The 15,118-nt window shown below is 35.5% G+C and overlaps 1 protein-coding gene across 1 annotated transcript in view; it reads left to right on the top strand.

Moving 5' to 3' along the window:
- Positions 1 to 15,118, top strand: part of LOC131060261 (rRNA biogenesis protein RRP5) — a 229,852-nt gene that overhangs the window by 110,127 nt on the left and 104,607 nt on the right. The window contains exons 10-11 of the mRNA XM_057993438.2: positions 14,685 to 14,798; positions 14,924 to 15,046. Coding sequence (XP_057849421.2) covers positions 14,685 to 14,798; positions 14,924 to 15,046 — 237 coding nt within the window. The remainder of the gene's footprint in view (positions 1 to 14,684; positions 14,799 to 14,923; positions 15,047 to 15,118) is intronic.

Genomic DNA, 15,118 nt, shown 5'->3' on the forward strand with positions numbered 1-15,118 from the left:
AGACTTGGAGAAGACCAAATAGCAGATTTATAATCTTAACAAGGATAGAATAAACAAATGAAGATGATTTATGGTCAAATGATAGCAAGTTGAAAGGGAGAACCTTTGCACAAGATAAGTCCTATCCTTGAACTATTCAAATTATTAAGTTACATATCATAATTAAATGTCATCAGTTTAGATAAATTTTATATTACAATTCTCATATTAAGTTGGAATTATTGTCTCAGGACTAAATTACGGCAAATCCTAAAAGGGGACATTACACTCAATTTGATGGTTGTTTGTTAAATAGTCGAGATTGGTCTATATTGGATATGAATCTAGATTTAATTGTAGATGACATGCTCTATTTATCTAAGCACACTTTAATTCACAAATTTAGGGGAATTAGTCTTATTGCGCTGCTTTAAGAATTGATCTTGTCAAACTTGGCAAGTAGAGGGGGAGATTGAGGTTATTTTGGTTGTGAATGGATTTTTTGGTGGTTTCTCTACAATGGTGGATGGTAACATGGCCTTTGAAGGAATTCCATGTTATTAGAATCAAATAGGTTTATTTACAAAACCTTGGCATGTGAGTTTGATTTCGTGGAAAAGCCATCTATTCAATTCTTGTCTAGATTTGTCTTTTTTAATTGCCCGTGGAGTTATGGAGATTAGACATTTTGCAATTGACTACTTACACTTGTATTTGTGTGTGAAACATGCAATGGACTAGCAAATGGATTATGAAGCTCGTCCCTTTCGTTGTCGAGTTTGTGACCGCAAAGGTTTATAATTCTACCTCAACTACCTCTAAAAAATTCAACAAAAGGAAAAGCTTGGCTCATGTAGAGGGATTGGATTTGAATGGTTTCCTGCTTGTAAATACCTACAATAGAGGAAGGCTTCCAATTTATCCAAAAGGATTTGTATCAAGAAGAAGGTTCAATAATAGATTTGAAGAACAAGAACCTTTCATGGTTGAGGTATCAATTGGGGTTTAAAAAGTGAATTTGGGTGATCCTTCCATTTCTTCTCACTAGAAAAAAATCATGATATTTCAGATTTACAAGGTGTAATGTCCCCTTTTTTGGATGATATGGTTAATGATTGGATTAGCCTATTATTGGCTCTCGTAGGCTAATGAGGATGGTTAGAGGGTCTTCTGAGGCTTGTATCATCTCTAGTGTTCAGTGATTAGCAGTTTTGGCTTTCGTTTGAGGTCTCCAGGACTCCGTATGCATTACTTACTATTTATAAAAAGTCAGAGTTACATAGAGGGGGACCCTTACTATTGTTAGTAAGGCGTGTGGTCATATGCAGATACTTTAGCTCAGCACCGAGTTTTGACGTCATTTAGAGATATTGAGTATTTATGGAGTTATTAATGTTTATTTGGCTCAAATAGATATAAATTAATCAAAAAGGATATAATATGAAGTTATAACTTAATATTGAGGGTCATGTCATCATTAAAGAGGGGCCAAATATTCAATTAATTAATTGGCGTCTAACCCAAGGTGATTATTAAGTTATGAACTTAATGAAATATTATTTCATTTTAATGATTTAAATGCTTTTTGGAGGGGGTCGAACTTTTGAGAAGAATATATATGTGCAAATGAATTGAACTTCATTCATTCTTGAACATTTGTTAACTTCATTTATTCTCCGAGCCTTGGGAAAAATGGAGACGAGGGTTTCTGCAATTACTTGTGCTTTTTGGCATTGGAGAGCGCAGCATCTTCTCTGCAGCAGCTATCTGAGGTTGTGAAATAAATTCTGAAGATTGCTAAATTGATTGGCTTCAAACAGAGGTCAATATTGAGTGAATTGGAATGAGAAGTCAGTGTGTTTTTAATCAGATTTGAAGAACCAGATTGCAGGCAATCATATGTTGATATTTAGGAGTGCTTTGGAGCCATCTACACTCAGCTACGACCTGCTTTTTGACAGCCGCAGTCAGCAATAAGGGCACTATCTGTTGAGGGGCGATTTATTGTTTTGAAGGCACAAAAAAATTCTGAAATAATTTAGGAGGCAGCGGCATACTATAGGAGTTCAAAACGCAGCCTTTGGAGGTGTAAACGAAAGCTTATGTAGCAGAATGAATCAGTAACTCAGGTTCCTATTATTCCATTGTAGTTGCTTTTTGATTTTAGTCAATTCATAAGGGTTCAAAACAATTGGTTCTGTGTTATATCTATGAAATTCATGTATTTATGTATGCATCTTGTTAAGATTCTATGTACTTGATCATTTGTCTATCTCCTGTATCCAATATATCTGAAAATTCCCGAAAAGCAAATAGAAATCAGAAAATTCAAAACCAAAACAAACCTTTAATCACAAACAAAACAATAGAGAACTGGTATAGAAGACAAGGGGTCTTTACACAAGGACCTAAATAGAAGTATTCTTACTTCTCCCAACCACTTTGAGAAATGTGCCTTGCTCAGTGAAGCTAAGAAAATGGATACTCATGATTGTTGCATCCTTTTAAACCACAACTGATCTTGAAGGCACCTCTTATTTTGCTCCGCTAGAGGGATTTGTGGTCTATGGCTCAAAAGATGATTGCTCCTCTTCCTTTAAGCTTCCAACAAAAAGATTTCAAAAGAGTACAATAGATAAAAATTCCAAGGTTGGGAATAAGAGAGTCTAGGAAAAGGTGAAGATGATTGGGGAATCAGCAGTGGAATTTGGTGTCATTTGTACACTTGATGCTCACTAATCCACTCAGTTTAAGGGATTGGTATTTCATGGAATATTAGGGGTTTCTGTAGCTCCCCTCATCAAAAGTTGTCTAGGACTAGATTTGTGAGAATAAGCTTTACATCATTTTTCTTTGTAGAGGAAATGGCTTCCATATGCTCTAAAATATGAAAAAGTAGCTAGTGCCAATATATTCTTGCCTAGGAATCCTCAAACAATCTGGCTTGTTTATAGGATCCATGCCATTTTCTTGTTCGATTCTTGTTTGGAATTTAACAAATCTAAATTCATAACCAATATCTATATGCCTACAGATTTTCAAGGTAAGAATCTTCTTTATTTTCTTCTTCTCCTTGGCTAGTGTTAGAGACTTCAGTGCCTTTCTTAACCTGGATGAAAAATAAAGAGGCTCTGTTTGGTTAGAAGTAGAGCCTTCTTTCTCTTTGTTAAGAGAATTTATTATTCCTTCATCTTATCGATTTTAAACTCAGATCTGGTCTTTTTACAAGGAATAATAGTAGATGTTGGAAGGAGTTTATATCGGAGCATCTTGACAATATGTTGTTTTTTTAATGTAAGTGTTGTGATTTTTTGGTTTCATCTACTGATATTCTGAATTGGAAAGGCTCATATGACTGCCTTAATATGTTTTCTTCCTCCCTCTTTTACCAACCGAAAAATCAACCCTTTAAGTTTCAACTAATGTGACTCAAATTATGCATGATTCATGAATGCATTTTCACTTGGTGGTTGGAAGAGAAACCTTCTTTTGGTATTACTATGCATTCTTTTTTCCAGATGGCTTCGATTTGTGAAGTTCAAGCTCAACATCACCTGCAATGGAATAGACCACATTTCGATAAATTTTTTGTAAAATAGAAGTATGTGGAAGGGGACTTGGACAGCATCATTTTTCATATTATGGAGGGTATGACCATAGAACACCTTAATAGGGGATCCTCCCTCCCTAAGGAGGTGAATTAAGAGTTCTTATGAGTGGAGATCTTTTGGAATAGAAATTGAGAATTGATTGGTTGCATGAGCAAAATAGGATTACTTTCTTTTTGCATTACTCAGTCAAAGACAAGCAAATCTGGAATGTTCTTTCTGTTGGATATTTTTTCATTGATGATCAAAGGACGATGATCAAGGTTGTCTAGGGATTATTTGGTTGAGCTACTTGGCTGCTTGGTTGAGTTACTTGGTTGTCTGGTTGAGCTACCTGGCTGTGTGTTTGAGCTACTTGGTTGTCAGTTTGAGCTGGTTGCTTGTCAAAGTCAGCGACTTACTTGTCCATTCTTTGTGCCAAGTCAGTTTGATACATCACTAGTTGAATATTTGGTCTGATCTTAATATTCCTTTCACAGTTTCAGATGAGTATAGACAGTTCTTAAAGTGGTGATTGTTACATGTGTGGAAGGAGTTGTGGCTTTTATTATGCACCAGTTATATTCTAAATATGTGTGTGTGTAGCATGTAAACGGATGTTATCAAAGGTTTATGGTTTGGATTAATTAGATACTAAATTTATTCTGTTCGCAGGATCTAAAAAAAGTAAACACAATAAATGAACCATGGGTAACGTAAGAACAAGTGCTAATATAAGGTGGTGTGTGTGTAGTAGGTCGTGGGTGGAAAGTGAGTGGAGGTGGTGGCTAAGTTAAGTGTTTTTAACGGCTTTGTTCATGATATTTGATGGATGTTAAATCAGAAATTAAAAAGTTTTCATTCAAATGTTCCATCACAACTTTTCAAGGCCCGCAGCAAGAAGATACTAATACTCTCAAGTGGAAACATATTTTTGGGATTTTTTCTATGCTGCAATACAGATATTAATGGTACATCTTTTCTACAACTTGAATCCATGTATACGTTGTGAATCTGAATTGGATATGCTGTGTGGTTAAGAGTTGTGTTTCATAAAGGAGTTATGATTCTTTTTGAAACTTGATATACATACATCGTGTGAAGTGAAAATAATGAGGATTTTTGGATATAAAATGTGAAGATCTTCATTAACAACCTATGAGATGAGGACAAATTCTGATTCTTCATCCAAAAGGGAGACAACCTTTAAAGCCTCAAAGAAAAGTAAAGATAAGGAATGTGTATTTAGTGGAAGTTCTGATGAACAATCTGATTCTGATGAAGCACATTTTATGAGCAAGTTGAAGAAAGTTTCAGGTAAATATAAAGGCAAGTTGCCTATCAAATGCTTTAATTGTGGTAAGGTAGGACATTTTGCAGCTAAATGTCCATATGTAAAAAGCGTGGACAACAATTGTGAAAAGAAGCCTAAGTTTAACAAGAAGTATAAGGGAAAAGAGATGAAGATTTAGAAATACAAAAAGAGTCTCTATTCAAAAGAAGAAAGTTGTACTTCCGATGTTAGTGATGAAGAGTCTTCAAATGAAGAAATATTGCTCATGGCCATAGAAGAAGTACATGCTGAAATTCAAGAAGATGAAGATTATTTTGATGAAGAAGGAGAAGTGGGTTTTGAAGAAGAGCTAATAAGTGCTCTTAGAGAAATCAAGAGACTTAGAAAGAAAAATCAGAACTTGAAGCTGCTTTTACAAGAAGAGAATGAGACGAAGACCAAGATATCTCAAGCTGTTAAGAAGCAGAAAAATGATAGTTGATTTAAAGGTTCAGGTTGAAGAAGCTAAGAAAATAGAAGAAGAAATTAGAAATCAGCTTAAGCTCAAGGAAGAAAATTTTCTAAGTTTCTCTTAGAAAATTAGATAATCTTTGACACGTTTGAATCATGAGAAGATAAATCAGAAAAGTTCCATGTCTTTGGATGAATTTATTGGCTCACAAAAATCGTCTGCCGATAAAGGTGGAGTTGGTCTTGAAGAAGGTCAAAGTTTTAAATCTACAAAAGAAAAACAACAGAAGATCAATATGGACAGCACAAAGAATTCACTGTAAAAAATTAGAAAGAATGCTTCGAAGAGGCCTCTTATCTCGAAGCAAGCACATATGACCAGGTTTAAGAATTCTTTCTTTTATGTTATTCTTTCTCTCGCAATTATTTTCGGCACAAAGCAATCAATCGTAAAATGTTTGCAAGAAATGATTTCAGATTCTTGAATAGGAATTCTTTTGCTCTTCCAAGGAATTACAATGCTATATGTTATAAATGTAATAACTTTGGTCACACTACAAAAGTGGCATGGCAAATTTCTCTAAAAAGGTTGATAGAGAGGACAAAGCAAAGGAGGGTACCAAAATTTGGAGGAAGGAGAAACAATTCCCAATAGAATCCTTGATTGTGCAAACAACCTTTCTTGCATAAAATGAAAAGGACATATGGTATGTTGTCAGTGGCTGTTCCAAGCATATGACTGGTGATAAAAGTATGTTTCTGACTCTCAAGAAGAGAAATGAAGGCAAGGTGAGATTTGGTGGTAACTCATCAGCCAAAGTGGTAGGTAAAGGCACACTTGTTTTGAATGATGGTGAGTTGTGAATGTTTTATACGTTCAAGGTCTAAAAGACAACTTATTGAGTGTGAGTCAATTATGTGATCAAGGATATAGTTTGGTTTTCAATTCAGATTGTTGTGAAATTAGTAAATATGGTAATCATATTGCTGGTGCAAGCAGGGCTGCTAACAATCTATACATCCTTGATGATATCAAAAGGGAGAAGTTGGGAGTGATTCCACTCCATCATTGATTTGCTGATTAAACTCGGGCATTTTTCATTGTTACATTCTATTAGCCCCAAAATTTCAGTCTTGCAGGTTGGTTTTAGTCATTGATGTCAAAGGGGGAGTAGTAAGTCAACCGGAGCAACATTGTTTTAGAGCTGTTTTGGTGTCAGGTTGGGTTGCAATCAATGACAAAGAGGGAGATTGTTGGATATTTTGTCATTGATGTCAAAGGATGATGTTCAAGGCTGTCTAGCAATCATTTGGTTGAGCTACTTGGTTGCTAGGTTGAGCTATTTGGTTGGTTGCTTGAGCTACTTGCATGCTTGGTTGAGCTTCTTGTTTGCTTGGTTGAGCTACTTGGTTGTTTGGTTAAGCTACCTGGTTGTGTGTTTCAACTACTTGGTTGTTAGTTTGAGCTGGTTGCTTGTCAAAGTCAGCGGCTTACTTGTCCATTCTTTTTTCCAATTCAGTTTGACACATCACTAGTTGAATATTCAATAATTCAGTGGTTCGATTTTAATATTCTTTTCACAGTTTCAGGAGTGTAGACAGTTCATAAAGTGGTGATGGAGTCATGGCTTTTATTATGCACCTGTTATATTCTAAATATGTGTGTGCGTAGCATGTAAACGGATGTTATCAAAGGTTTATGGTCTTTATTAATTAGATACTAAATTTATTTTGGTTGTAAGATCTAAAAAGGTAAACAGAATAAATGAACTGTGGGTAATGTAAGAACTAGTACTGATATAAGGTGGTGCGTGTTTAGTGGATTGTGGGTGGAAAGTAAGTGGAAGCGGTGGATAAGTTTAGTGTTTTAATGGCTCTGTTCATGATATCTAACAGATGTCAGATCAAAAATTAAAAAGTTTCAATTAGATGTTTCATCACAATTTTTCATGGTCCGTAGCAAGAAGATACTAATTCTCTCGAGTGGAAACATAATATTGGTTTTTTTTAATGCTGGCATACAGATACTGATGGTACATCTTTTCTACAGCTTGAATCCATGTGTACGTTGTGAATCTGAATCGGATATGCTATGCGGTTAAGAATTGTGTTTCATAAAGGAGTTATGATTCTTTTTGAAACTTGATATACATACATTGTGTGAAGTGGTGAAAATTATGAGGATTTTTGAATGTAAAATGTGAAGATCTTTCTAAAAATTTCAGCAATTTCTGAGTATAAAAGGATTGGAGTAGGTGCTTCAGCGGATTGAAGTTGATGCTTCAAGGAGAGTTGGTGTTCACTTTTGTAATTTGGGTTCGTGCCCATTTGTTAATGAAAGGTTTGTGTGCCGTGGTTTTTTACTCGAAAGGGTTTTTCATGAGAAAATTGGTGTTTGTGTCTTGATGTCTGCTCGCTCTATGTTTTATGAAGTTTCATGTTTTTAGAAGTTTTTAAAATACTAGTTCACGACTGCCCCCCCCCCCCTCTAAGTATTTTCTATGTGCTTTTCATTTTCTAATCCTATCTCCGCTCAAGGAAACCTTATATCCTCATTCCATGATAAAAGTGACCCTCTAGCCATGGAGGAAGAACATGTCATTCTAGATTGCATTCCTCTCCTTATCCCTGCTGATATGAAAAACATGCTTATAAGTCCCATTACTCTTGAGGAGATTGAACATGTGGTTTTTCAGATGAAGAAAGAAGGGAAGGCTCTTGGCCCACATCGTTTTCCTTTGAGTTCTTTCAAGAATTTCGGGATATATCAGATTAAATAGGTGGTTTGGGAATCTCATGCTAAATTGCTAATAGGAGTATGCTTAAGGCACACATTACCACCTTTTTGGTTTTGATTCCTAAAAAGGAGGGTGCTGTAATGTCCCCATTTTGCGAGCATCAGAGTTTGTAAGAATTAGCCTATCATTTGACCCTCGTAGGCTAATAATTATTGATAGAGGGCCTCGTGTGGCAGTTACTTGGTGATTAGAGACATTACTCTTCAGTTGGATTCAGGTTTTGGCCTTTGCACAGGTTTTTTGACTCAGTTCCACATACTTACTATTTATAGTAAGTCACTATTCAGGGTTTCTATTTTTAGGCAGGCATCCAATCACATGGAGAACGGGGAGAGTCGACTCCTGGCTCAGACGGCTTAGCAATCAGACAAGTACATCAAGAGATATTAAAGTTTAAGTGACTTAAGTGATTTATTTAATATTTTAATATTATTATAAAGTTCTAAAGTAACTTTATAATAATAAAGTCACTTTAATATAATAAAGTGCGTTAAGTGAATAATTTAATGTGGGAATAAATCTTTTATCCCACATTGGCCAGGAAGGTGTTTGAGCTCTCTTAAGGAAAGAATAAAAGGAAAGGCAGGAGTTCATTCTCGGCATCCAGTTGATGAATAGTATTTTGATTGATTTTTATTGTGGAGCCTAGGGCTTTCGCAATTTTCTTCTTTGATCATAGGAAACGAAAACTTCCTATTGATAGTAATTTTGAAGGTGTGAAATAACACCTGAATTATTGCAGTTGTGGGAAAGAATACTTCAGTTTTTTCCTTTGTGCAAATTGGTGAAGTTTTCTACAAGGGTTTGAAGAATATTGAGGACTATCGAGTGCAGACCTGAAGATTCATTGGCAGCCGTTAGTAATCGTTCTTTTTAAAATTTGTTCTTGCTGCTACAGTGCGCATGAACAGTACCCGTGAATAGTGCACATGAACAGTGCGCGTGAACAATACCTGTGAACAGTGCGCGTGAACAATACCTGTGAACAGTGCGCGTGAACAGTACCCGTGAACAGTGCGCATGAATAATGCCGCGCTACAGTATTTGTGCTTGATTCCGATTGCAACTTTCATCTCCATCATCGAGCATCACTATTATCAGGTTCCTCTTGCAACTATTAGTAGCTAGTATTGAAATCGTAGGCATATAATTTTGCTGTTGTAAGTGATAACTTTGAATCAGTTTTGGCATTGCTGTAGTCTTTTTGTAAGCCAATTAGTCTTGGCAAATCCATAGCAGCATTGTACTTAGGAATGAATTCAATAAAGAAGATATATGTTGCATACCATTTGTTTGACGAAATGTCCTTTTAATAGCATATATGATCAGCATAATGGTTGCATGCCAGTTGTTTGTCGAAATGTCAGTTGGCTGTAGGTATGCATTCCATATCTAGTTTTCATGTATATGCATTGAAAATACCAAAAAGAACTGCACTCTCATACTAGTTCATTGTAAGAGGTATTGTCAACATCATTGGTGAACTTCCTAAATTTCTTGGCAACTTTCAAAGTGTATCAAACAATCTGAAATACAAAATTCAAAATAGAGAAAGACAGCATACAAAGTGTTTGACAATATTCCTTGAGCCAAAATCAGTCAGTTTGGGCAAGGGATATTACAGGTGCTAATTCTTTTGATCTGTTGATATTCCACTATATTGCTCTTTGCAATGTCATCTATAAAATCATCGCCAAATGCATTCCAAACTGCCTGAAGCAAGTTATGATTTCCCTTGTTTCTCCCAAGTAAGGTGGGTTTGTGAAGAGGTATGAGATCCAAGGATAAGGTGGGCCCTAGAATAGAGAGTTGACCAATAGAAGGGTAATAATAAATCAACTTTTACTCTAAGTTGCCGATTTGGGTATGGGTGCTGGTACACTATACAAGTTCAGGTATGACAGTACGACAAATTTTTTCCCCTAGATATGGGTATTGGTATGATTATATATTGATTGATTTATTTATATTTATATTTATATATTATATTTATTAATATTAATATTATTATTAATATATATATATATATATATATCTTTTAAATTATAAGTGATTAATTTTAAAATGAGTAAATTAATATTAATATACTAATATGTTTGAATATTTAAAAAAGTCAAACATAGATCAAAATAAATAATAAAATGTTTAAAATTAAATAATGATTTAAATAATAAATATATTATAATATAAGTTTATTTTAAAAATTTAAAAATATTAAAATTTGACATATTGAATAAATAACAAAAGTAAATATCAAACATAAAGTACAAATTAAATAAAGTTTATTGAAAAAGGAAAAATATAAATTAAAACAAAACTTTGGAAAGCTGAAGCTTTCTCTACCATTGTAGGTTGAGGCAAGGCACAGAGGCAAGAGAGTTTCACGGATGAAGGAATACAGATGAAGGAAGACAAAAGACGTTTTTTAATATTGTAAATATTTAGGGGTAGTTCAGCGTACCAGGCTGTAATTATCAGCGCTTCCTTAGCAGTGGATAATTTCCATCCAATATTCCTTACTAACCTTTTTCTTCCTGCTGGAACAATATGGATCACCTTCTTATATGCCTCCCCAAGTGATCCGATGTGTCTAGGAGGCATATCCCTTTGAGACGTGTCACTTCATGTTAGAAAGTCATGTCTTTCCTTGCTGGCATATTTTTCTTTGGAGTGGGGCCCATATCTTTTACCATTTCATTTCCTTCATACGTAGTTTGTTAAGAATTGTATTTGCTGTCTAATGACATCACATTAACATGTTTCTCACGAACTGCTGTCTAACGTATTTGCTGTTTAATGACATCCCCTTAACATATCTTTATTGACATACACAAATGCTGTGACTACTTCATATCATAATAATAATAATGAATCTCCGTAAATAATGCAATTTATTATTAATATGTATATCAAATGTAAGGAAAATAAAAGAATGATAATATTAATATTATGAAAACATTGTTATTTAATTAAACATTAATGAAGGAATATTATATACAATTAAGGATGGGGATTTGCTTGTCAAAGATAGTCTTTTTTGAATTGTTAAAATGGTTAGAGCTCCCTTTATGGAATGATGTTTGGGATCTTCACCCTTAGATCCTTTACTCTTTTCCTTGACTCCATATTTTAAGTCAAGCTTTTATAGCAGCAGGATGGTCCACAATTGCCTTAGAGAGCACTCTTGAGGTGGGGACATTTGTGATCTATCATTGGAAGGATTCTAGTAGATGGCCTGAAGTTGGTACTCTTGTAGCATAAGTCACCCTATCCTCTATTTTTGCAGTTTGACCGTGTTGCTCTCTGGAGGATGTTGATGATCTTGCATGGGGCCATGATTCCAAAGTTACATTGTGGACCTTGGTTACAAGTCCCTTATCAGAAAAATAGTGAGTACAAAATTTCCTTTGGTGGGACAAAATTTGGAATAAATTAGTTGACTTAAGTATAGCTTCTTCATCTGTTTTCTCTGCGAAACACGTCTCATATGGGACAATATTAAAAAGAGATGATTCCAGGGCCCCTCAAATTTCATTTTGTGGGGTATTGAGGAAGAATTTGTTGCTCACCTTTTTCTCCAATTTCCTTTTGCTTTAGGTGTTTGGGACAATGGTGGCGACAATGGAATCAGCCTGTCATTTACATTGCCTCCTTATTACAGTTTTAGGCAAACATGTGTTGATCACCTTCTCTGGTTGGGTTTCTCAATGTTGCTAGGGAGCTTGGTCCTATCTTCATCCTTTGCAGGTATGGTTGGAATGGAATTGTCAGATTTTCAAGTGTCACTAGAGTCTAGTCTCTCAAATCTGGCACAAGGCTATATATTCTGCAAAAAGATCATCATTGCTGAGTGTTCTATGGATGAAGACCTATCTTCCTTTGATCTTTGAATTTCAAAAAGCCTTGAGCATCAGTCTGGTGATGTTTCCTATTGATGCCCTTGTCCTTCCTCAGAGAAAGGTTAACAGATTTGGCAAATGGTTTCCCCCCTTCAGTGGCTCTTGATGTGGCAACTTGGGTGCTGCTGAGATTGGAGGGGTCAATTGTGTTGAGGTTTGGTCTAGGTGGTTTTTCTTCTCTATTGCTATGGGGATCAATACTAATAATCATGTGGAAGGCTACAATATTGCTTTGGCTTTACAAAAAGCTTGTGACTTATGTTGGAAAAAGGTTATCAATGAAACAGACTCTTTAATCATGGTTTATTTCTTGAATAGAGAAAGGACTTAAGAGTTCTCTTGGCAGCTAGTGGATTTTGCTGAGCAGTTTCTTTGTCGCACTCCTCAGTTTGAAGCTATATCTTTTCTTAATGTCTCCACAGAGTGGAACTCGATTACTGATTGTCTTCCCAAGTGGGATACTGAGGAAAATTGCCATTGTCTCTGAGTGGGGTCGCTACCTCCCAAAAAAGCTTAGCAGCTTGCCCATCATGTTCAAAATGATCAATGTTCCCCTCTCTCCTATGTGGTGGCTCTAGTTTAATGATTGCTACTCTCCTTGGAGCTTCTCTACAAAGCATTTCTGCTGGTTTCAATGGCTTTTCTGGCTTATTTGTCATTCTTGATACCCTGTTTGTGCCAGCTTTGCCCATCTGGGACTCCATTGCTCAAAATTCATGCCCCTTCGATGGGCTCTCAAGGGTGTTCTTGGAGATGGGCTTCTGACAGACCCATCTAGGTTTTTTTTCTTTTCCTTTAGTTATGGCTCTGGCAATTTGAAAATCTTTGTATTGTAATTTGTGATGTGTTTCTTTCAATATAATTTTCTCTTTTTACCCCAAAAAACAAAGAAATTAATAGATCCTCTAAAAAATGTATAATAATTGAAAAGAAGAATTTATAGACAGTACATAAAAAAAGATAATTAAAAATAGGAAATGGGGCAGCATCTTTTCCGTTGGAAATGGGTTGCAGGCCTAAAAGTGGTCAAGGCCATGCTCTGTTTCATTTCTCGCAACTAAGCCTTGGGTTTCCTAGTACAGCAGATATTCCATACTAGTTCTGCATATTTTGTAACTTTATAATTATTTTGGTTAACAGAAATATTTTGCTGTTAAAAAATGGATATCGATAGTCCCCTTCCTCCTCTGGCCACCTATCAATAAGGAAAAAGAACACTGGGATCGAAGAATGGATCCATAGAAATCATACCTATTTCTTTAAACTGCCATGATCACTCTAAGCTCCAAGTTGTATGCAAACAAGATATGCAACGAGTATTTTTACGAAAAATCATATTGCAGTTATTTTGAGATAGGTGGGTAATTTAGAGGATATAGAAATACATAAATAATGAGATTTATAAAGGAAGTTTATTGTAGGCAACTAACAATCGCAATCTCTGGACCAAATGCATATTAAATCATGCTCAAAATGGTATATTGGTTTGTGTTAGCCAATGAATTTAGATGTAAAATACAGTCAATGCCTTTTCATGCAAGAAACCACATATGCAGCTGCTTTTGGATTTTGTTGTAGGTTTTTGGCACTTGTGCAATGGTGCGCGGAGAGCCTTTTTGAAAAAGTTTTGTTTCTATAGTTCAGACATCCCATATTTAGTCCTGCTTGAAAGTTTTTGTGGTGTTGGCTTAATGAATGTTATATAGTGTGGTTGTAAACTCTCATTTGAATAATATATGCTAGTGTTGGTGTTGGAAATAAGCCACACCCGGACCGATGATGGACTGGTCCAAGAGGGGCCAGTAGCTCAGTGGTAGAGCACTCCAGCAGCGTATGGAAGGTCCTAGGTTCAAGTCCTAGCTGGTCCATGTCTCAACATGGTATCAGAGCCAGGTCCAGGCTAGGAGCCCCAAGCACACGAGAGGTGTGGCTTAAGGGGGGGTGTTGGTGTTGGAAATAAGCCACACCTGGACCAACGATGGACTGGTCCAAGAGGGGCCAGAAGCTCAGTGGTAGAGCACTCCAGCAGCGTATGGAAGGTCCTAGGTTCAAGTCCTAGCTGGTCCATGTCTCAACAGCTAGCATGGAATATCAATAAATTAATAATGATACTGAACTTGTGCAATAAACGATCACATGTGATTACTGATACACATCTTTTGTTCATAAACTGCAAGTCCTTCTGTTGGCTTGATCCCTTTTGTTCTTTATGCTATTTCATTTATAAAGATCATTTAAAAATGTTTTTGTGTAAATTGTTTGAATTCTGGAAACGCTCCTTTTTTGAGATTTCCAACCTTTATAAATGTTGGTGCAATATTTTCTCCTTTTATATAGAACTCCATATTATATAATTTTGCTACCTGTTATTGCATCTTAATTGTAGAACTAAAATGTGTCTGGCATGCCACTTCATGGTTTTTTTAATAGTTAGAACTTAAGTTTGTTGGTTTTTTGAGGTCTTCAATACACATTTTATGTCCGTTTATCAATACACAGTTCAAAGGTCCTGGTATTCATGAAGAACTGAGTCATTTAGTTCTTTTGGGTTTTAGGTGAATTTTCATATTCTTTCTCTGTTTTTCTAGTGCTTTCACAACACTTAATAAGCATTATTTTTCTTAGGACTTAGCTAACATTTTTTTACACTATGGATTTCTGGTGTCGATTATGAAAGGGGGTCAAAGTTGGAGAGATTTTTGAGGATGCACGTGTGGTCAGAGTTGATCGTGGTATTGGTCTTTTATTGGAACTTCCCTCCAAACCAGCTGCAACACCTGCTTATGTAAAAGTAAGATGTACAATTCTTTGTGAGAATTAGTGATATGTTTAATTTTATTTAGAGATTTGTTTCTTGCAGTGTGTTATATTGTCTTATTTTTCACAGAATCAAACTAAAGGTTGTTCTTTCAATAGATATATGAAGTGTCTGATGATAACATTCAAAAATTGGACAAGAAATTTAAAGAGGGTGTGAAGGTTCGGACACGGGTAATGGGATTCAGATTTACAGAAGGGATAGCTGCAGCCACTCTAAAGGTTCAGTATATCTTTGATTTATCTATTTGCTGCATAAATTACTGTTAATATACTGTTAATATTTAATATTAC

Source organism: Cryptomeria japonica, chromosome 1 (genome assembly GCF_030272615.1).
Source record: "Cryptomeria japonica chromosome 1, Sugi_1.0, whole genome shotgun sequence".
NCBI classification, from domain to species: Eukaryota; Viridiplantae; Streptophyta; class Pinopsida; order Cupressales; family Cupressaceae; genus Cryptomeria; species Cryptomeria japonica.